We start from the raw sequence: 23,751 nt of genomic DNA on the forward strand, positions 1-23,751 counted from the left end.
GCTCCGACTGGGCCTGGGATTAAACCTACAACCCAGGTATGTGCCCTTGACTAGGAATGGGACCCAGTTACCTTTTGGTGCACAGGCCAATGCTCTAACCTCTGAGCCACACAAACCAGGGTGACATTTTGTTTTTTAATTTAACATTTTTATGAGGCAATCTCAATTGTAAACCATAGTAAAATGTTTATAGTCACACTAAACTTTCTTGTTTACATATAGAGTTTTCACTTAATAGATATCTAGCATTTCCAAAAAGTAATCAGAACTGGGTATTATTATTTTGTTATTTCTCATCATATTTATCCTGATGAATTTCAACCAGTTTAAAACTCTGAACATATTAAGATATGGTTTATAATAATACTTTTTTAATAATTTTTAATAATTTTGGTAAGAAGGTATTCTTTAAGTAAGATTATTGGGCCTAAATAACTGATTATCATCAATTATATGAATATAATTCATTAATTATTTGGTACCTTTTCTTATCTGAGAACATTGAAGTATTGTAATATTAATAAGCTACAATACCAATGCACTGCAACTAAGAAATGCTTTCATTTCAGCGGTTCTAGTTGCAGAAAAGCTGAAAAAGTGCAATCATCTGTTTCCCATTTCTGTAGGGAAAACAGATTCATATTTATTAGGAACTACACAGTAATGATATGACTGCCCTACCTCAGCAGCTCTGCTTTCCATTTTTAGGCAATAAAATTCATAAGGGATAAGTGAGAAATAATTGAGGAGCATTTTTATTTTCACTAGAGTGTTTGTTATTGCTTTACTGTGTAATGTACACTAAAGTATCTACTCATGATTCAAAGAGAAAAGATTTGAGCTGAATTTGAGTGCAGTGTGCATTCAAGCATTGAATTTGATCCTCGGTGTAGTAATTGAATGAGAGCGTATTGTGTATCAAATTTATCCTTGCTCTTTAGTTTGTTAGCAAATAGCTTTTATTACAAAGGTTTTAGAGTAGGGGAAGACTTTTTAAAAGTCTAATCCCTTTTCTCCAGGAAGATGTGTGGGTGCCTGGGTGTGGGAATGGTTTTTGCCCCTTGTAGGGAAGTGAGAATGAGACTTAACAACAGAGAAGGAGAACCAAAGGCAGCAGACTCCCAGGAGGAGGGAGCAGAGGGTGTCTAGCTATCTGCTCTTGCCCAGCAGGTATCTGCAGGAGTCAGAAAGAGGATTTGCAGTGGCTATTGCCCCCAATATTCTTTATAGATCATAATGTTTGGATACATGCTGTTTATTATTGCAGATATAACAAATGACCACAATCTTGGTGGCTTAAAACAACACACACATTTATTATCTTCAGTTCTGGAGATCAGAATTCCAATGTGGTCCTTGCTGAGCTATAATCAAGATGCTGGCCGGGCTGTGTTCCTTCCAGAATCTCTATGGGGAACATCTGTGTCCTTGACTTCTTCCAGTGTGTGGAAGTTGTCTACCATTCTCTGGTTTATAGCCTCCTCTTGTCTTCAAGGCCAGCAATGGCCAGTCAGGTGTTTCTCACAGTGCATCACTCAGACACGGATTCTCCTGCCTTCCCTTTAACTTCTAACGACCTTTGTGATTACTGGATCCCCACAAATAATCCCGGATAACCTCCCTATCTCAAGGTCAGTTAATTCACAACCTTAATTTCATCTGCAACCTGAATTCACCTCTTCCATGCATTGTAACATATTCACATTTTTGAGGATTAGGATGGAGACATCTTTGGGCAGGGGGTGCTACTACTTTACCCACCACCCAGTGTAATTTGTAGATACTGTGTAGGTTGTACTCCAGTCTTCTTTCTCGGCAACCCTCTCAATCCTCCCTACTCATCCAAATGTTATACTGCCAAGTGTGGCCAGATTGGGGCAAAACCACCATAACAACACAAATAATTAGTGGAGTGGTCTAGTGGTTTTCAAATTCTATGCTCCTTACACACTATCTCAATGCAGCAAATATTTTTGAGTTTCTGTTCTTCATACTTTTAACAGGTAACTTTTGAACACCTATGTGTTGAGCTCTGTTGCACATGGGGGATAGGACATTGAGCTTACGCTTTGGTGGAGACTGACAAACACTAAAACACCAAATAAACAAGAAAAATATCAGCTACTAAGAAATGCTAGACAGAGAATTAAGACAGAGCAGTGGGAATAACTGGCTGGCTACTGGAATTGGACCCAGGTGGGATTTGAAAGACAAGGAGCAGCCAATTGTAATGGGGTGAGGAGGGTGGGGGGCGAAGGGGATGGAGAACATTCCAGGCAGAGGGTATGAGAAGTACAAGGCCATAAAATAGGAATGAATTTTCTGTTGGAGAAACAGAAGGTAGCTGGAGTTTAATGGATCAAGGGAAAGTGTAATGAAATGTGATCCAAGAGGGACTTACCTGCCAGATCACATGTCTATAAAACACGGGAAAGAACTTGGATTCTGTGTATGAGGAATGACAGTAGAGACTTTCTAAGTAATTTTTAAAATCTGTAAGTTCACTTGGCTATTGTATAGCAGATGAATTACAGGATAGCAAGAGTAGAAGTGAGACAGTAATTTTAAGCAATTGCAATTGCCAATCCAAAAGATAATGGTGATTATACCACGCTGATAGAGGAGATGGAAATGATAGTTAAGGATTTGGGATATATTTAAAGAGGTTGACTTAATAAGACACCAATGAAATGTATATAGGAAGTGAGAGCAAAATGGAAATAAGGATAATTCCCAGATTTCAGGATTGAGTAGTGGTGCCATTTCCTGGGATGGGGAATACAGAGGATGAATGAGGCTTAGGGTGGAGAATCAAAGTTCTGTTTTGACCATGTTGAGGTTGAAATGCCCAAGGTAAGACATCAAATTAGGCAATTGGATATAAGTTTTTGAGTCTATAAAAAGTGTGATATAGATTACAATATCATTGGCATTTTGATGGTGTTCAAACCAAGATCTTGATGAGATTATTTAAAACTAGAGGCCTGGTGCACGAAATTCATGCACTGGGGTGGAGGGTGGGTCCCTCAGCCTGGCCTGCGCCCTCTCTCAGTCTGGGACCCCTCAGAGATGTCTGACTGCCTAAACAAACTGGTAGTCAGACATCCCCCAAGGGATGTGGCAGTGTGCCAAGCATTAGTTGGCCAGGGAGGAGCCCAAATTTGGGCCGGGTGCCACTTGTGCTCCTCCCAGCCTGCTGTGCCTGCTGCAGTGGCATCGGGAGGGGCTTCTGGCTGAGCAGCGATCCCAATCCCCCGTGGGAGCGCACTGACCATCAGGAGGCAGCTCCTGCATTGAGTGTCTGCCCACTGGTGGTCAGTGCGCATCATAACGACTGATTGTTCTGGTCATTCTGCTATAACAGTCGCTTAGGCTTTTATTGTATAGGCTAGAGGCCCAGTGCATGAATTCATGTACCAGTGAGGTCCCTCAGCCTGGCCTGAGGGATCGGGCCGAAACTGACTCTCTGACATCCCCTGAGGGGTCCTGGATTGCAAGAGGGTATAGGCCAGGCCAAGGGACTCTACTGGTGCATGATTGGGGCCAGGGAGGGATGCGGGAGGTTGGCCAGCCAGGGAGGGACCACGGGAGGGCTCCAGGGCATGTCCGGCCCGTCTAGCTCAGTTCCAATCAGCCGGACCCCAGCAGCAAACTAACCTACTGGTCAGAACGTCTGTCCCCTGATGGTCAGTGCACATCATAGCGACTGGTCAACGAATGAACTCTCTGCCCCCTGGTGGTCAGTGCATGTCATAGCGATTGGTCGACAGGCAGACTGTCTGCCCCCTGATGGTCAGTGTACATCATAGCAAGCAGTTGAGCAGCCTTAGCATATTATGCTTTGATTGGTTGAATGGACGACCGGACAACTGGACACTGAGCATATAGGCTTTTATTATATAGAAAGAGTATATAAATAGTGAAGTAGACTCACAATGCAGCTCTGGGGTGGTCCAACACTTAGAAGTTGAACAGAGAAGGATGGGTCAGCCAAGGATACTGAGAAGAAGCCTGCTAAAACCAGGAGAATGAAATGGACACACACACACACACACACACACACACACACACACACATGGAGAGAGAGAGGGGGGGGGTGGGGGGCTGTATTAAAAGAGCAATTAAGAGATTGAGATGTGAACATAAAGATAACCATTGTGTCACTGATAATTTTGACAAAAGTAGTCCTTATGGTGTGCTGCTGCAGAAGTTGAATTAGAAAGTATGGGGGAAAGTGTGTGGGTGAGGGATGGAAACAGTGATGCTAAAACTAATTCTGTGTCCCATTGGAGGTACCTCCCCTTAGTGAGTTGTTGTTGGGATGTCTGAGGTATCTATAGCAATAACCATACAACTATTGCTATAACAATTTCCATTATGATCTAAATTCACCAATTTAATGTGTAAGTTTATTAACAGTAATAATAAAGGGAAAGTGGTAAGGTTTTGAAGTGTTTGAATAATATTGCCCTTGATGAAAAACTTAATATTTTTGCACATTTCTTGTGGAAACTATCCTGGCAACAGGGGTTTTACATTGGTAATGTTTTATCTTTGCCTTCTTCCTTGGAGTGTGTCTTTAATTGCTTTTTACTGTGGCACTGATAGAAGGAGAACATACTCTCATTGTATATTTCAAATTCTTTTCCATTGTAGTTTGACCTTTTTAACAATTCTTTGCTGTTAATAATTTTAATTTTGTGGTGTTAAGGCATGCCTTTGAACTTTCATATTGAATATTCACATAATTTTGAACATTTATGTTGGCTCACTGATCTTGGCCCTGGATGAAGTATATACACATACAAGTTCTATTACAAACAATACTTTTAGACAAAGCCAAAAATTTGGCGTTTACATAATGTTTTGTATATTATGTATTTTTTGACACATCTTTTCACAACCTGTTTTGTGGCTGACATTGTGCCTCAAAGCACAGGACTTAAAAGACAAACATTATGATCAGTGATTGAAGGAGCTTGTGGTAAAAGGGTCAGAACTGGTAAGAGACATAATTAAAATTAAGCATGATTCATGAATAAAAGAAGTATGTATGCCCTGGCTGGTGTGGCTCAGTTGTGTCGAGCGTTTTCCCATGCACCAAAATGTTGTGGGTTCGATCCCTGGTCAGGGCAAATATCTGGGTTACAGGTTCAATCCAGGTTGGGCTGCATACAAGAGGCAACTAATCAATGTTTCTCTCATATCAACCTTTCTTTTTCTCTCTCACATCAATGTTTCTCTCTCTCTCTCTCTCTCTCTCTCTCTCTCTCTCTCTCCCTCCCCCTTCTTCTCTCTCTCTAAAATCAATAAGCATGTCCTCTGGTAAGGATTTAAAAAGAAAATTAGAAAGAAGTATGCATGGGGAAGTCATGCATGGGGAAAGCTAATGATTCTTTTTGCTTGTGCAGTGAGGGGATATCTGAGGCGATTTTGTGGAGCTGAATAGGATTTGAACCATGAGTAAGACTCCAACAGTCAGCCACGCAGGGACAAAGGTGAAAGCAGTAAACTGGATGTTGAGGGCAGAGGCGTGAGACACAAAACTAGCACAGCAGTGCTGTGACCTCTGGGTTCTTTGCTCACGATTGCACATGACTGAAGTCTCCCCACATGCTGGGAAGGCTCCATGGTGAGGTAGAGGTGACGGGGTTGTCAGTGCAGTAGAACAGCTCATCGTGTGGGCGTTGAGATTACTGAGATGGTAGGATACAGGATGGGGAGAAACCCGGGCTAGTGAGGCTTCGTGTAAGGAGAGGTGGAAGGGGCATTCAGTGAAAAGGCTAAGGATTTAGAAGAGCTAATTGTCAGCATGCTCGAGGGAAGGCTATGGAAGGAAGAGTTAAATCCTGGCAGAGTGTGTGAGGTGGAGGGTTGTAGAGAGCATCGAGCAGGAAGGGAGTCAATCAGTATGTGAGGAAGGGATTAAACCAGGCACTTGTCTCTTGTCTCATTTCAATAAATATTTATTGAGGTCTCTATGTGTTCCATGGACCATGCTTTCTCTTGGGAAACAGGACTCAGCAGGGAAAAGCCATAGGGTATGTTCATGGAAAGACAAATAATGCATGTCTCTCTGATCTTAACTCAAGATGCTAAGCCTGTAAAGATCAGCCCTCTCAGGTTTCCCAGAGTGACTTTTGTACAGTAGGTTGTGATATATATACAGTAAGTCCTCACTGAACATCATCCATAGGGTCTTGGAACCTGCAACTTTAAGCAAAACGACATATAACGAAATCAATTGTATCATAGTTTTAATTGATAAAAACAAGAGTTAGGTTCCTATGGCATATTTCTGGTCACAAAAACATCACAAAACTCCTAAATAAAGACTCAAAATACTTCTAATATTAAACATTGAAATACATGTGAGCACTACATACTTTTAAGAAAAGTGAATGAAAACAAATCAGATAATGATTTTCCACCCCTCTGATTCCAGTTCAGAGTTGAGGGTGGCCAGAGCCTCTCCCAGCAGGTCAGGATGCAAGGCAGGATCCACATTGGACAGACCCCCTTCCATCACAGGGCCACTCACACCCACTCTCACTCAGACTGGGATCATTTAGACAGGCCACTTCAGCTCACATGCACAGCTCTGGGATGTGGGAGGAAACCAGAGTCCATAGAGAAAACCTACACAGACCTGGAGAAATGTGCACACGTCACACAGACAGTGGCCCCGGCCTGGAATCTGTATTTTCTCTCATCAACGTTATAATAAAATGATATTGAATGGAGCTATGTTATTTAAGGACCCATTGTATTTACCAGTCAGTTGAATGAATGAAATCTACCTTATTAATTTTAAAACTTAGGTTTTTTATTATTCAGTACCATTCATTAATTACCACCACATGTGGCAATTTATTATGTGTTAAAAGAATATTAACCTGGGAAATGTTCACAATATGATTTTTAAGTAAAAAAAACTTTTAAAAAATATATAATATGGTCCCAGTTTTATGAATGTGTATGTGAGAGAGAGAGAGAGAGAGGGAGAGAGGATGTCTGTTGTTAAAATATTAGTGGTTATCTCTGGGTCAAGAGATTAGAAGGATGTTTTATCTTCTTCATCTTCCAAGTTTTCTAAAATGCACATGTATTATATAAACATATTTATAGTCATAAAATGCTATTTAAAATATTTAACTATATATAGCATTTATAGTTAAATATTAAATCCTAATAGGCTTTCTTCTAGCACAGTAACTTTCTAGCTGTTGTTCCTTTTTTCTCACCATTTATTCTTATGAATTTCTTTCTGACTCATTTCTGTGTCTGCTCACACCTCTCAGTCCCCTCCCCCACACCCTCAGCCAGACTCTTTTACCTCTGTATTCTCTCTGTGCTCCTGTACACAGGGTGAGCGTTGCTCTCTGCTCTTTATTTTCTTATAGTTGCCATTTTCCATTCCAGTGCACTTTCAATTCTATTTTATTTGTGATTATTGATCTTGTTCTTCTTTTCTGGTGAAATTTTTATTCTAAAACACATCTGCAAGCCATTCATAGCACTGCTTGGATACAGTTAAACATTTCATCGAATGTGAGTATTTAAGAATATATTTCTGTTGTATCTGTAGCTTCTCTTTGTGGTCTCTTTGAAAGCAAGTGCAACACTTGGATACAAAAATATCATCCAAAAAAGTCATGCACAAAGGTCATAGCTATAGTCTAATGAATCCCATATCTGCCTCTGAAGGTTAACTCAAGGCACATTTTGTGGGTGAGCGTGATTGTTATCTTCTAAGGTAATTTAGAAGGTAGAAAGTCAAACATACCTCATTTTCCTTCTTAAACCCTTTTGAAGGTAACAGTTAACAAATTGTATAACCCTTTTCTGAAATTGGTTTCTTCTGCCTCTGCGCATCTCTGAGTTATGAACTCCACATGTGAATAGAGCAGATTTTTTATTTTATTGTTTCTATTATTATTTCCTTGAGTTCCAAGTTCCAGAATTTGATGGAGGGACATGTATCGCCTTACCCTGTCCCTTTGATTCCAATTTTATGGGCTTGGATTCCTCCCTTTCCCTTTCCTCCTCTAGGACACAGTGATTGAAAGTTGTTTTACTAGCCCCTCGGAGTGTCCCACCCTGTGCTTTGTTGAGTGCATGGCAAGCTCAGCATTTACTCCAGGCCTGCATGTGTGAGAACACCACCACATTCTCTGTTTTATTTTCTACTTTCTTTCTTCTGGTATCACTGAACTTTTGGCTGCAGCTTCATTTTGGATCCGTGTCCTCAGTTGTGAGAAACATCAGAGTTAGGACGTAATCCTTGGACATGCTGTGCAGGCCTTGTCCTAGGGGGGCAGGGGGCGTTAGTTGTAGAGATAATCCAAAATAGCTGCCAATGCTGAAGTCATCATTGGGTAATGATTCTGTAGTGTATCCTGTTATGTATGTCTATGTGCAGTTTACATATACATGCAGGGTGATTTAACGGAGACCATTCTAGTGAATGAAACATTGCTCTGCTTTGCTAAAGCATACAAGACCTGATGGAAGGAAAGAGAGTGAAACTATTTTGTTGGGGGATAGGAAAATCCAGCCTGGGATTAAATGATTGTTGTAGGTAATCTTCTAAATGAATTAATCCATGTGAATTAATTTAACATGGAGAATTAGCTGTGAGTGGAGCTCTGCTATTCCCAGTTTTTAAAAAGGAGAGTAGAGAAGCCATCATCCAGTCAAGTTACAAAAGAAGTAATTAAAAAGGAACATGGTTTCTTTAGGAGAAACGAAAAGGAGTTGAGTTGGGTTTTGTCTTCCTCCCTCCTTATCTCCCTCTCTCCTTTCCCTCCCTCCCTTCCTGCTTTCCTCACCTGGCTGTATCTTCTAAGCTCCACAGGGCTCTGCTATAGCCCTGATCTATTACAGCACTCTGTTGTTTATATCTCTGTTTACGCATTGGTCTGTAGTCGACTTGAGGGAACACTCTACATCCCACTCATATCTTAGAGTGTAACATTGTGCCTTACATATAATTAGTCCCCAGCATATATGAAAATATATTTTACATTTAATTAAGAATGATTTCATTCTTTAACAACATGAAATATTATGGGAAGATGTTAAATAATTGTGCTCTAGGAAATAAGCATTCTTTGGAGAAATAGAGGTGGTTTTAATAAAAAAGATAAAAAAAAAAACCATTTTCTAGACCTTATGGGTTGCACATGGTGAAATAGATTACCAACAAGGAAGGGAACTCTCCATCTCTGGAGATCCTTAAAAATTGGACAGAGAGACATCTCTGAATGAGGAAAGTAGGCAGACATAATGACCCATGGTTCTGTGATTTTTTGATTCCTTGACCTGGAGAAGAGAAGACTGAGGGGTAAGACATTAAAACTCTTTCAAATACGGAAAATAGCTCCTTTTGCTTCCATAGGAAAACAAGTCAAAGATGCTTAACCTAAAGTCTTAGAGATTTAGGTTACATTTATAGTTAGGGATTTTAAAAATAGATTGGATAAATCCTGTGGAAATCTTCAAAATAAAAGATTGATTTGTGTGTGATGCAAAGTCAGCTTTATGATTCTATTACAGTAAAAATACTTTTTTAATATTATTCTGAACAGAGAGAATTATTCCAGTATGTTATATTCAGTGTATAACATTCTCTTGGGAAAGAAAAACATATAAAAACAGTATTTTAAAGCATTAAGCATCATCACTGTTTTGTGGATAGGAGGGGAGAACAGAGATAGTTAAGTGTGAAGTTCTTCCATCTAAATACCTTTACAGTGTTGTGTTATTAAATCCAAGCCAACATATGAGGGGGAGTCTGGGACAGATCTCTATTCTGCTGGGTGAGCCTTGTTTAGGCTATTAAAGCTTTTCCCAGTGAAAATGAAGAGGAACTGCAGGGAGGGGAGCTACAAAAATCCTGTCCAGACAAAGGGAACCAAAATACCTATTTCAAAACTGTCTTCGTCAGGTATTTGATTGTAATTTCTACATGCAGCCACACGATGTCACAATTGGATTTTGATTTCACTGTGTTTTTGTCTCAACAGATGAAGGCATTTTCAAAGCTGGAGAAGAAAGATCTGAAACGCGGGGGGCAGCCGAAGTCCAAGAAGATGAAGACACTCAGGTTGAGATTCCAGTTGATCAGGTAATCGCCATGCCTGTAAAAATATGTTCAAGCAATTGCTAGTATTTTTATTTCAAGTTTTTCATATGTTAGTTAAACCCTCTCAGGTGCAGTGTGGCTGAAAACCTTAAAAACAAAACAAAACACCTTTACTTCTTTTTAGTTTTCCCACAAAGAATAGCCATTTGGATGGAGTCTTTGATGATGATGATGAAGGAAAAATGGCATATCTTTTAAAAACAACATTGAAGAATTTGGTGGATTGGAGTTAAGAATGAGATATATAGAGGGAGAAACTTGACATGGGGGAAAAAAGAGTGTTGGCTTTGGGTTTTATCTACAAAATAGTCCTCCTTTTAGAAAAGCAGGGTATTGTTGTTTTTTGGGTTTTTTTTAAATATATTTTATTGATTTTTTAGAGAGGAAGGGAGAGGGATAGAGAGTTAGAAACATCGATGAGAGAGAAACATCGATCAGCTGCCTCCTGCACACCCCCTACTGGGGATGTGCCCGCAACCAAGGTACATGCCTTTGACCGGAATCGAACCTGGGACCCTTGAGTCTGCAGGCCGACACTCTATCCACTGAGCCAAACCAGTTTCGGCAAGTTGTTTGGTTTTGTTTTTAAAAAACAAAAATGTTTTCTCCTTTAGGGTCCTTGAAGTTGTGATTGGAATTTTTGTCATAAATTTTAAGTACTTGTATAAATGCAACTCAAATATTTGCTATGTGTGTATTGATTTTATTTCTTAGGCCAGTGGAACACAGTAGTGTGTGTGTGTGTGTGTGTGTGTGTGTGTGTGTGTGTGTGTGTGTGTGGTGTGTTTACACACATGTGTGCCTACAGAAGGAATTAAGCAATGTTAATTCTAGCTAAATGATGCCAGAAATAAAACAGACTTTTTAAGACAATTCAACCAGGTTTCTTACAATTCTGTGTGGAGGTGGGGAATTTAGGTGATGAGGGGAAATCATAATCCCAGGCTCAAAGGAATGAGAAGTCACTAGGTATTGCCACTTGTCCTCTGACTAGCCTATATAATAAAAGGGTAATATGCAAATAGACCAAACGGCAGAACAACCGAACAACCAATCAAAGCGTAATATGCTAATGATATGCAAAGGCTGATCAACTGCTCGCTATGACATGCATTGACCACCAGGAGGCAGACAGTCAACTGGTCAACCAGTTGCTGTGACGTACACTGACCACCAGAGGGCAGATGCTCTGATTGGTAGGTTAGTTTGCTGCTGAGGTCCAGCCGATCTGGACTGAGTGAGATGGGCTGGACACACCCTGGAGCCCTCCCACAGTCCCTCCCTGGCCCGATCGTGCACCGGTGGGGTCCCTCAGCCTGTCCTGCACCCTCTTGCAATCCAGGGCCCCTTGGGGGATGTTGGAGAGCTGGTTTCAGCTCGATCCTGCAGGCCACTCCCCTTGGGAGGGTGCCAGACGCAGGGCTCATGGCTGGCAAATGCTGCTGCTGTGGCAGCGCGAGCCTCTCCCGATTGGGACTGATTGGGCGTGAGCTCACAACAGGCACATTGGGGCCAGGATGAGCGGGAGTAGCAGGTAGGAGCTGCAGGCAGCATTGGACTGCAGATTTTGGCCTGATCCCTGCAGGCTACCCAGAGGGACCCCACCCATGCACGAATTCATGCACCAGGCCTCTAGTTATGTGATATTTCCCTTTCAAAAAGCAAATTTCACAATCCAGCAAATTCCATAGTTGATCTTCTCAATGGTGTTTGCCTTCACAGTGAGGCAGTGCAGTTGCTGCTTGGTTATTGCACAGGCATTTTCTGTAAGTATCACCTTCCCAATGAAAAGCCCAATGTGTTAAAAACCACAGATTTCAAAAATCCAATTTATTATCCAGGCTTAGCTACAATTAATAATTTTTCATAAACTCCAGTGATAGGTATTTTTTCCTGAGGTTAAATGGAATTTTAAGTCTTCTGTGAAGCTGTAATTAAATATTATAAGACAAAGAAGAGTAATCATCATGAATATACAACACCTATTAGCTGCCGAAACCAAGACTAATTTATATTCCAAAGTCAGAATGCCAGATATCAAGAAAAGAATCGTAGCATTATTTCCAGAAGAGAAATCTCTTTGTTAAACACTTAATGAGTTATGAAATCTGTGATAAGTATTTTTTTACACCTAAGTTTAATGATCACAAGGAAGGGTGACTAGCAGGGGGTGTAGATCAGTGCTGGAACCTGAGCAGCCTTGGGTAAGTGTTAGTCGGTGGAGCTTGATTTCTTATTTGACTGGAGAGTGCTAACTTATTAAAATACAAGTATGCAAAAGAGGGTGACTGGACAGCTTGGTAAAAGCTGAGCAATTTCAACTAATTGATGTCAGTTTGAAGGAAATAAAACCAGGTAAGAAAAGGCCAGAATTATTTTCTTCTTTGACCCTATGATTTAATAGAGTTTGGATTGTCCAGCTCATGTGGTTGGCATGAGCTGCTATTCAGGTCAGGGTGTAGAGTCATTCTCTCTATGATCTGATGACCTTTAGCTCTATATCCTAAGCAGCTCTGTTATAAATATTGTCAAAAAACAAAGTGAGAGTGTGGAGAAATTAGTGTAAAGATTCATTATAGTAATATTCATTACTGTCAGAACAGCTCTGAGGATGTGCCCTAATGGTGGTCCTCATGGAACAATAGGTACTGTTCATTAAGTATCTATGAGTGCCAGGCTCTGTAGTAGGCACTTTTATCTCATATAATTGTGATAACCACCTTGTGAGATAGGTCTTATTATTCTCACTTTATATAGAGGAAGAAAGGGAGCTCGCATAGGTGGAATTACTTGTCCAAGACGGTATTGTCAAAGGAGTTGGGATTTGAATGCAGGTCTATCAAACTTCAAAGCACAGGAGTGATCTAGAGGAAGAGTAGTAAATGCAAACAAACAAAGAAACAAATAAAAAAACAATGATTAACCCAGGGATTGAAAAATTCTTGCGTCAGAAAGGAAATGTAGTCATCCTATATGACTTGGCTCAGCTATAAATGATACTTACACACACTACCTTTCAGGCCAATCCTAGTTAACTACTTTGAGTTGGTTTCTTGTCATCTAAATGGTTCATGTTATAACTTTAGTCAAAGGTCCATGAAGAAGGGTGTGTGTGTGTGTGTGTGTGTGTGTGTGTGTGTGTAAATATCATGTGCTAAGTAATTTATCTATGCCTGAAAAGCAAATCAAATTTTAGAAGTAAATATTAAGACCCCTGTTGGGAGCCAATGCTCTGTAGAGCTCTTCCGTTTCTCCACATCTTGTGAGCAGAGGCACTGATTGCCTTAGTTCTGGACTATCTTTGTAAGGATGTTTGTATAGTGAACAGGCCTGAAAAACAGGGATAGTGACTTTCTTGGGAGCAGTCACTCTCACCTGGAGGTGATTTTGGCAATTTATGAGGGACATTTTTTGATTGTTATACTAGTAGCTGAGAGAATCTATGGTTAGGAGCCAGGGATGCTGCTAAAATATCTTGGTACATAACAGCCTGCGCGCGAGTGCGCACACACACACACACACACACACACACACACACACAATTATTCGGTTCAAAATGTCAGTAGGGCTGAGATTGAGAAACCCTGCTGTAGAACAAAGGCGAGGTTTGTTTATTGTATAATACCGTGGTCGGCAAACTGCGGCTCGTGAGCCACATGAGGCTCTTTGGCCCCTTGAGTGTGGCTCTTCCACAAAATACCACGGCCTGGGCGAGTCTATTTTGAAGAAGTGGCGTTAGAAGAAGTTTAAGTTTAAAAAATTTGGCTCTTAAAAGAAATTTCAATCGTTGTACTGTTGATATTTGGCTCTGTTGACTAATGAGTTTGCTGACCACTGATCTAGTATAATAAAGATAATGTCTCCATGTGATGTAAAAGTCTGACAGGTTTACTATCCAACATAGATTTGGTGCCATTGAATTGTAAACTCAAAACTAGTTAAAATGGCAAATTTTATGTTATGTGTATTTTAACACAATAAAAATATTTTGAAATAAAAGATTTGGGTTCTGCCCTTGAAAAGCAGACTACTATGTATATCACCTAGCCCTCTTCACATTGCCCTGGGGAGTGGGGCTTTGGGGAGTGAGTACAAGTGGTGATCTTCTGGCTACTGGCATTGCTGTGAGCAATCAAGTCAGCTATCTCTGATCCAGGAGTCTCATGTATTCTGCCAGCATCCATGAAACTGGCAGGCTGATTTGTTAGCTGGCAAGTGGGGTAATTTCAGACCTTGATAGCCTGGCATCAACTAGCGTGTGTGTGTGCGCGCACGCGCTCATATTGGGGCATCATGAATAAATTCTACCCAAGAAAGAATCTGAACTCTGTCCCAAGATCCAGACTCTTCATTTTTTAGAGACAAGTTAATGATACTTCTGAACTCATGGAAAAGTGAAGAATGCCGCATTACTTTACATATTCAGGAAGGCCAGAACAAATATATTTTCTTAGGGGAGAGTTTAGGTCTAATAAGAATTTGGTACCCTTATTAGAGTACCGTGCACATTCCAAATCAATCTGGTTTTCCATAAGCAGTGGGACAGGTGCCTGGTTAGCTAATACCTATGGTTGTATCCTGGCACTGATGACTCATGCGACAATATGCTCTATTTATAAAATGATGCTTTTCCAGGCTAAGGAGTCAAGAAATGAGCTTGTTTCATTATATTTAAGTAAACTGCACTTAATAAGTGAGGATTAGGAAGGAGAATTCACCAATCGGAAACACAGGCAAATAAGTGCCTATAAAACAGGAAAATAAGCAATTATGTTTCAGATTTTGTTCCATTTGACAGAAGAGAGCACAAGATGGGGACAGTAACTTAGAGTGATTTTGGGTTGTTTTATAGCATTCTCCCATCAGTTTGTAGTTGATTCTGAGTAATAAAATAATGAGAATTTCAAAATGTTTTTATGGTAAATAGTTTCATTAAATAGCATTTAAGCCAGCATCATGAGCACTGGAGCAATGAAAGCTTTTTTGCTTTTTTTAATTGTAGGTTGTGATTGGATTTATTTGTTCACTTGTGTGTTTGTTTAAAACTTCTTAACTAAAGTTACACTTATGATATTTTTAAAAGATGTAACAAAAATGGCGACCTCTTGTTCCACTTTTCCCCACCTTGATGCCTTCTCCACAGAGGTAACCTATTTGAACCAGTTTGTTGTTTCTCATGGAATACACTGCTATATTTCTATACCATCCCTCTCTTCCTTCCTCCCCTCCATTTTAATACCTCTGAGATCTTTGGGTCTTAGAATGTCGAACTATGTCTTAATTTAATTAGCTTTTTTTTTTTTCATTCTAAGAGGTACACAGAATGGAGATCCTTTTAACTGGTGACATATCAAATTTGATAAACTACATTTGCTGATTTTATTTTTCAACTTTAGATAGTATTTACTAACTTTATATCTAATGACTATGGAAAATGATTATTTAAATCTCTTACCAACTCCTTCCCACCCCTCCTCCCCAAATAAGGCCATATGTGCACAAAACCTCACATACATGCCTTTTCCTCCTTCCCATTATAATGTTACTAGTGGCCTGGTGCACGGATTCATGCACATTGAAAGGAAATTAATTAGAAGGTTGCCAGTGGGGCAGGACTGGGTGAGACGGGCCTGGAGCCAACCTCCCGCAGTCCCTTCCTGGCTGGCCGCACCTGGGGCAGCGCTGTGGCTGGAAGGGCATCTGCCTAGTGAGCAGGGTCCCTCCAGCAGGTGGGGTCCCTCAGCCTGGCCTGCAGGGATCGGGCCGAATCTGCCTCTCTGACATCCCCTGAGGGGTCCCGGAGTGCGAGAGGGCACTCTGCAAGGTTGCTGTTGTACATGGTGGTGAACGCAAACACAAGGGTGCAGTAAACCAGATACGGGGCCGACAGTCTCCCAGCAACAGCATTACCCACAGCCGAAGGTGGACTCATGGGGCCCTGCGAGGAATTGGGCTCCCTCCTCTCTGGTTCTGGGGTGCGTCACCTGAGAACTGCTGCTGCCAAGTCACAGTAGCTCGGCCGCTTCTGCATTGAGCATCTGCCCGCTGGTGGTCAGTGCACGTCATACCTACCGCCTGGTCGGACAGTTGGACAGTCGATTAGCCTTTTATATCCTATATAATAAAAGGCTAATATGCTAAGTGTCCGACCGTTCGTTCGACAGTTTGACCAGTCGCTATGACGTGCACTGACCACCGGGGGGTCTTAGCTGAGCCATACAGGTACATATTCTTTGTTGTGTTACCCTTTATTCCTCCTCCCTATTTTAGTAATTGCTTTTTTAATTGTTTTTTTAGTTTTTGTGTGTAGTTATTAGCAAGCCATCTCCAAACTCTGCCAGAACTGTTGATCTCTTGGTATACTCAAACATGTGTAATGAAAATGAAATCTCAGTTTCTTCTTTTCAGCCTTTCAGTCATCTGCCTCAAGCTGGTTAGTTGTTCTATAGATATGCTTTTCAGGGTTACCCTGGTATTTGTCTTCACCATTATTTTGGAAATTTCCTTTGCTTCTCCAGTGGATGGATCCTCCATTTCTTGAATTCTGTGTCTTCCTCTTTCTTGGTTACACCTTCATTTTTGTGTGGAACTCACCTCTAGGAGCCCACTGAGGAAAGCGTCATCGAAGACACTTTTGAAAAAAAACTTTACATGTCTGAAAATGTCTTTTTTTCTCTATCCTAACTTGACTAAGTACGACTAGGTATAAAATTATAGGTTAGATATAATTTCTCTCAAAATTTTGAAAGCTTTTCTCAATTGTCCTTCCTATTCAGAAGGGCATTTGGGAAAGTTTGGTGCCATTGTGTCTCCTGGGCCTTCATAAAATAACCCCTTTTCACTATCTGGAAGCTTTAAGGCCCTTGTCTTTGTTCCTGGTGTTCTGAAGATTTCCAAGTCGATGCCTTGGTGCAGGTCTTTTTGCTTATTGGACTGGACATTTAATGGTCTTTTTTATTATGTAAATGTTTGTTTGTCAGTCTTGAAAATTATATTGAATTAATTTTTTGATAACTCTCTTCATTTCTCTCCTCTCTTTCTGGAATAACAAGTATTTGGATATAGGCCCCCTGAGACTCATCCTATACTTGCTTCTCCTACTTTCCATTTCTATGGATTTTTTTCTATTTTCTCAATCTTTTTTAAAATAAAACGCCTAGTGTTTTCTTCCATCTGTTGAATTATTTTTTCCCAGTCATATATTTTGAATGTTTAGGAGCTCTTTCAGATTCTCTGAATATTCCTTTTTATAGCATCCTATTCCTGCTTTATGGATATGATATCATACTTTATCTTTCCAAGGATGGATCTATTATTTTCACCTTTCTTTTTTATACTATTTTTGTTTCTTCTGAGTTTCTTTTTCTTTCTATGTTTTTATCTCTGTCTACATGTCAGAGGCTTTTCTTGCCTGTCTGGTTAATTGGTTATTTTTTTTTAAGATTGAAATATGTTTGACCTAAAATATTATGTAAATTTGAGATGCATATCTGGTTAGATTTTAGAGTAAAGCAATAGAGACACTGTGCATAGGCAAGGCTCATCAGGTTGGGGGAGTTGCACTGTAGGGTGATTGGTTTTTGCCACTTTTTTTTTGGTTAGATCTCCAATTTCAGAATTGAGCGGGTTATCAGATGGGAGTGAGAAAAACCACATTGGTTCAATCTTCTGTGTTCAACCAGAAATCACTTTCATACTAATTCCTCTTTATAGAACCGACAGGAGGGATGGCAGCTTGGCAGCCTGTGACCAGATCTGTGAGAGAGACTTATTTGGCTAGCACCGAGCTTACAGTACCTGAATCTCTTCAGCAGGCCATGTGTTCTGCAGTTCACCACAGGCCATAGCACTTCCTATTATCAAACACCTGTCCCGAATTCACATCTATGTTATTTTCCCAGCCCCTGGGGGCACTTGAGTTTGTGATTCTTGGTCTACACAGAGAACATAGTGCTATTAAAAAAAAAATCTGCAGCCTAGAGACTATACCTGGAAGCAGGAGGTTTGAAATCCAAATATTCCCATCGACATAGTTTTGTTCTCCATGCCCTGGTCTCATCACATCCTCTACCAGCTACTTATGGAGAATCAGCAGTCACTTACAGCTTCTCCCATGAAAGGCAAACTGAATGGAGAGCTTATTTGTATTAGTTTTTCATAGGTAATAAAATACACAAAAAGATAAAGGAGGCTGCTTCCTCTGATCAGACCCCTAAATCTGCTTCAATGAAATATATTTATTAAAATAATAATTATAAAGCATTTAGAACCAGAAAGGAAGCTGGTTCAAACTCCTTATTTTGCCATTGAAGAAACAAAGCTCCCTAGTGGGGAAAGCCGTTTTCCCACAAAGACACAGCTGCTGGTTAGGGAGTCTACGTAGGCGCCCAGGGCTCCTGGCCTCCAGTCTGGCACTCTTTCCAAGTACCTCAAGGAAGGGAAGTGGGAGATTAGGGACTTCTTATTATCTCACAAACAGCAACATGTTCCATCTGTGTAGGGGGCCACTCGTCCTTTACTGCCTTCCTGGACTGAAAGGAAAAATGCACTAACAGTATTTTAATCAATCTTTACTTTTAAGTCATAGCCTTTTAGTGAATCCTATTCATGTTTGCTGATATAAGCATCACACACAGCTGCAAGAGTGAAGGTGGAGGTGACCTAGCTTCTTAATTTCTGTGTTCATCATCAAGGCTTTTTGTGACATTGTGATTGTAGATTTGTGTTTAATTGATAGAAATGGTGTTAAACATTAAAGTGTAGCCTCCCGGGATTTCTGATGTAAGTGAAAGAAAATTAATGTTTACTTCTAAAGTGAGAAAATTTATGTGGAATTTTTTCTAATGATGACTAAATATTCCCTTGCTACCTAGGTTAAGTTTTCAATGTATCACATCTTTTCATATGGGTGTTGCAGGGACTTGTGAAGCTTGAATGGGCATGCTTGAATGAGCAGGTGGCTGGCCAGAGCTCCATGCTTTCTGTAGGTCTTTGTACTTCGAACCATATAGGTATAAACCTCTTTCTCCCCCGTGTGAAAGTAAGCCTCTGAAAGCTAAAAGCAGGAAGCAGCACTTAGCTGTCATGAAAAATTGAAATTGAATATTTAAAAAACAACCTCATTGAAATTGGATAGGAAATGATTTTAGTTTCCATACGGACAGAAATATTAAACAAGTGCAGTTACTTCTACACTTTCAACATCTATACCTGAACTCTGCCGTAAAATCCACATCTACACTTCCTGCCCAAACCTTGTAAAGAATCCTCACTCTTATCAAATGTCAGATGTAGCAAATGTTACATTGAGAAGTGGACATCTAAAGTAGTCCTTCCTTCCTCTCTCCCTCTCTCTCTCTCTCTCTCTCTCTCTCTCTCTCTCTCTCTCTCTCTCTTTCTCTCTCTGCTCTCTTTATTCTTTCTTCTTATTTTGTTTTGTTTTGTTTTGTTTTGTTCTGATCTCCAGTTTCTAGGCGTAGTCTATTTCAGGGAGGAAGACCAGATATGTGGGAATGGGGGTGGGCGGGAGAGGGTGGTTAAGTAGGGTATCTTGACTAGAAAGTTCTAACTTGTGCTGTTATTTCAGATACAAAGGTCTTAAATATTAACATATATTCCTCGGGGAATTCTGATGTAAATATAAGAAACATCAACATTTACTTTAACATTAGCTGTAGACTGCGTTTGTATGCCTTTTCCGTTTTTAATTTTTGGGGCTGCTGTTACTGTCAGAGTTTAAAGTGTAAATCATTTGAGCAGCTCCATCTGTCTGTGAAAATAGCTTCAAATAATTGATGCTTTTGATATTTTGTGGCTTATTTCCATGTAATTTCCATATTCTATCTTATTTTTTCTTATCACTCAGGAATCCTGAGTTAATCTCAGCAACTACATGCATATTCTCTAGGAAAGCTGAATACATATGGTTTCCCCTGCAAGGAGGTAGCCAGCGATAATAGCTACCAGACCTTTTCTATCTTGCCATACCAATCAACTATTTTCTCAAAATGTTCATCACAAAATAAATAGTAAGATACACATGTAGGCAAAGACACCTGAAATGCTAATGTTGATGTCATGTAAAAGAGAAAATCTGTCACTTCTCTAATAAATGTTAACAGCAATTGCTTACGATAATGTGGTTTGTTTTTTTAAAATCTTTATTGTTCAGATTATTACAGTTGTTCCTCTTTTATCCCCCCATAGCTCCCCTCCACCCGGTTCCCACCCCACCCCATGCCCTTACCACCCTGCCACTGTCCTCATCCATAGGTGTATGATTTTTGTCCAGTCTCTTCCTGCACCCCCCACACCCCTTTCCCCTCGAGGATTGTCAGTCTACTCCCTTTCTATGCCCCTGATTCTATTATATTCACCAGATTATTCTGTTCATCACATTTTTTATTCCCTTGATTTTTAGATTCACTTGTTGATAGATATGAATTTGTTGTTCATAATTTTTATCTTTTTCTTCTTCTTCCTCTTCTTAAAGAATACCTTTCAGCATTTCATATAATACTGGTTTGGCAGTGATGAACTCCTTTAGCTTTTTCTTATCTGTGAAGCTCTTTATCTGCCCTTCATTTCTGAATGATAGCTTTGCTGGGTAGAGTAATCTTGGTTGTAGATTCTTGCTATTCATCACTTTGAATATTTCTTGCCACTCCCGTCTGGCCTGCATAGTTTCTATTGAGAAATCAGCTGACAATCGTATGGGTGTTCCCTTGTAGGTAATTAACTGTTTTTCTCTTGCTGCTTTTAATATTCTCTCTTTGTCCTTTGCTCTTGGCATTTTAACTATGATGTGTCTCGGTGTGGTCCTCTTTGGATTCCTTTTGTTTGGGGTTCTGTGTGCTTCCTGGACTTGTAAGTCTATTTCTTTCGCCAGGTGGGGGAAGTTTTCAGTCATTATTTCTTCAAAGAGGTTTTAAGTATCTTGCTCTCTCTCTTCTTTTGGCACCCCCATAATTCAGATGTTGGTATGCTTGAAGTTGTCCCAGAGGCTCCTTACACTATCTTCATATTTTTGGATTCTTTTTTCTTTTTGCTTTTCCAGTTGGGTGTTTTTTGCTTCTTTGTATTTCAAATCTTTGACTCAAGTATTTCAAATCTTTGACCCAATTCTTGCGATCCTCTGCTGTTGGATCTCTGTATATTATTTTTAATTTCAGTCAGTGTATGCTTAATTTCTAGTTGCTCCTTTTTCATATCCTTGAGGGTCTCACTAAATTTATCGGCCTTTTCTAGAAAATTCTTGAAAAATCTTATAACCGTGGTTTTGAACTCTATATCCAGTAGTTTGCTTTCCTTTATTTCTTTCATTTGTGACATGTTTCTTTGTCTCCGCATTTTGGCTGCTTCCCTGAGTTGATAGAGTGGCTTTATGTTCTAGGTGTCCTATAGGGCCCAGTGGCTCAGCCTCCCCAGTTCCTGAGGTGGACACTTGAGGTGCACCCCTTTGTGGGCTGTGTACACAGTGTTGTTGTAGTTAAGCCTTGATTGTTGTTGGTATCACTGGGAGGAATTGAGACCTCCAGGCAAATTGGTTGTGAGGATCAGCTGTGTCTAAGCTGGGAGAACTTCTGTGCTGGAGACACCATTATGGGGCAAGACTTGCTTCAATGGGGCTTTGGTGCTCACTGAGTCTGCCTCCTGAGTGTGTCCCTTATGGATCTGAGGAGTTGTAATCTGGATGGTCCTACTCTGACCCCTGGGTACACTGTCTCTTGGATCTCCAAGGAGGTGCTAATTTAGCCTCTGCCTGAGGCCACCCAGCAGGATCTACAGAGAGATCTGCAGATTCCTCTTCTTTGTTTGGGTTTTGGAGGTGCCCAGATGAGGCCCAGCTGTGAAGCAATGCAAGCTGCTGTGGGGCCTTGGGCCTTCTTTTGGATGTTCTGGGTCTTTCTGACTCAGCTGCAGTTTGTTAGGTAAGTTTAGATTTCAAAGGACCAGGCCATTCATATGCAAAGCCTCTGTGCACAGCTTGGATGGGGCGGAGTCTCAGGGTGGAGCAAACAGCAATGGCTTCCTGTTAACCCTGCCCAAAGAGGCCCCCAGGTCTCAGTGTCCCTTGGTAGTCGCTGCAAGCACCTCTGAGAGAAAGCTGCTGTCGAGTTCCGCCCATTGCCGGACAATCCAGTTTCTCCCTATACCAGTCTCGGTCCCCAGAATCTCACCTGGAACTGGAGTTCAGAGCAGATGCTGCCATCTTGGTTTCTCGATAATGTGGTTTTTAAAAGATAAAAGTCTCAGAAAGGGAAAAGACCTCACAGAGGTCTTATAAACACCTCTATGTTGAAGGGCACATATAATCTATAATTGCACCTATGTATGTACTATCGCTGTTAATCTGGTTGTGCTCTGATTTCCTTGATGGTAGAGAGGCTGTGGGGCTGGAATCACCTGGGTGACTCCTGAGATCACGGTTTCACATTATGTACTTCAGCTTAGTGAGTATATAGAGTAGAATATAACGAATACCCTTTCTTGTCTCCAGTGAAGCACGAGAATTGTGCTTTCTAAAGAATATAGTAATTCATAATTACTCATGGGCATGAGCTACTCCTGAAGTTTCAGGATGGATGTACTATGTGGAGAAACAGTTTCTTCCTTAAAATTGGTTCTCTTTAAATTTTAGTCACAAACTGACCAAAATTTGATGTGTTAGGGCAAAAGACTTTAAGCATATGTAAAAATATCTTCCCAATGTATTGCTTTTGCAATGATGCGTTTCTGTTTTATAACATGACTCTTAATAAATAGTGGCATGGGGATGAACTTAGAATAAATCTAGTAACCCTGTCTTTATGTCCAAACATCATTCTGTCAACAATCAATCCTACTTTTTTCCAGCTTTCAATAAAATTGATGTTTTTTAAGATAAGAGTACAATCTTTATTTAAAGAGAGATTATTTCAAGGCATTACTGTAATTAGAAATTTTAACCAAAAATGCTGTTTTGAAGTTGTATATTTATGAACATCTTGTTGTATATGTGGTGTAGAGGCTTACCATGGTCATCTGGGGATCTGTTAGAAACGCAGAGCCTCAGAATTGCTGACTTAGCATCTGCATTTAACAAGATCCCAGGTGATGGAGAAGCACTGGCTTAGAGAACACTAGGCTGGAAGGAACTTTTAGCACCATACTGAGTTTGGGATATTGCTCTTTACCTTATCTTGGGAAAATAGCTTAACAATCTAGTGGTCAAAAAAGATTTCCTGTCCCTCTGTCAATTTTGGATAAGCCTGAGATTTTGGACAAGTTTACCTAAATCTGTATGCTTTTTTCTTTATTTGCAAATTTTGATAATAGTGTTTACCTCAAATGATTGTAAGGTTATTTTAAATATAATTATGCATATGAGGTGCATGGGGCATAATACCAGGTATCTGTAGAATATCCAATAAATGTGAGCCTCTCATTATCATCCACTTTCCTGAGGGCACATATGATGCTGGCTTTTTATCTGTGAGAGACACATTTGTGTTTAAGACAACTGATAATACAATATTACAGTAAATTTGGTGATGGACACATGGTGATAGTACAATATTATAGTAAATATGGTGATGGACAATATTATAGTAAATATGGTGATG

General features: G+C 40.2%; 1 protein-coding gene across 1 annotated transcript in view; it reads left to right on the forward strand.

Moving 5' to 3' along the window:
• DCDC2 (doublecortin domain containing 2) overlaps positions 1–23,751 on the forward strand; it is a 172,430-nt gene that overhangs the window by 130,627 nt on the left and 18,052 nt on the right. The window contains exon 8 of the mRNA XM_008146066.3: positions 10,029–10,129. Coding sequence (XP_008144288.1) covers positions 10,029–10,129 — 101 coding nt within the window. The remainder of the gene's footprint in view (positions 1–10,028; positions 10,130–23,751) is intronic.

Source organism: Eptesicus fuscus, chromosome 9 (assembly GCF_027574615.1).
Source record: "Eptesicus fuscus isolate TK198812 chromosome 9, DD_ASM_mEF_20220401, whole genome shotgun sequence".
Classification (NCBI taxonomy): domain Eukaryota; kingdom Metazoa; phylum Chordata; class Mammalia; order Chiroptera; family Vespertilionidae; genus Eptesicus; species Eptesicus fuscus.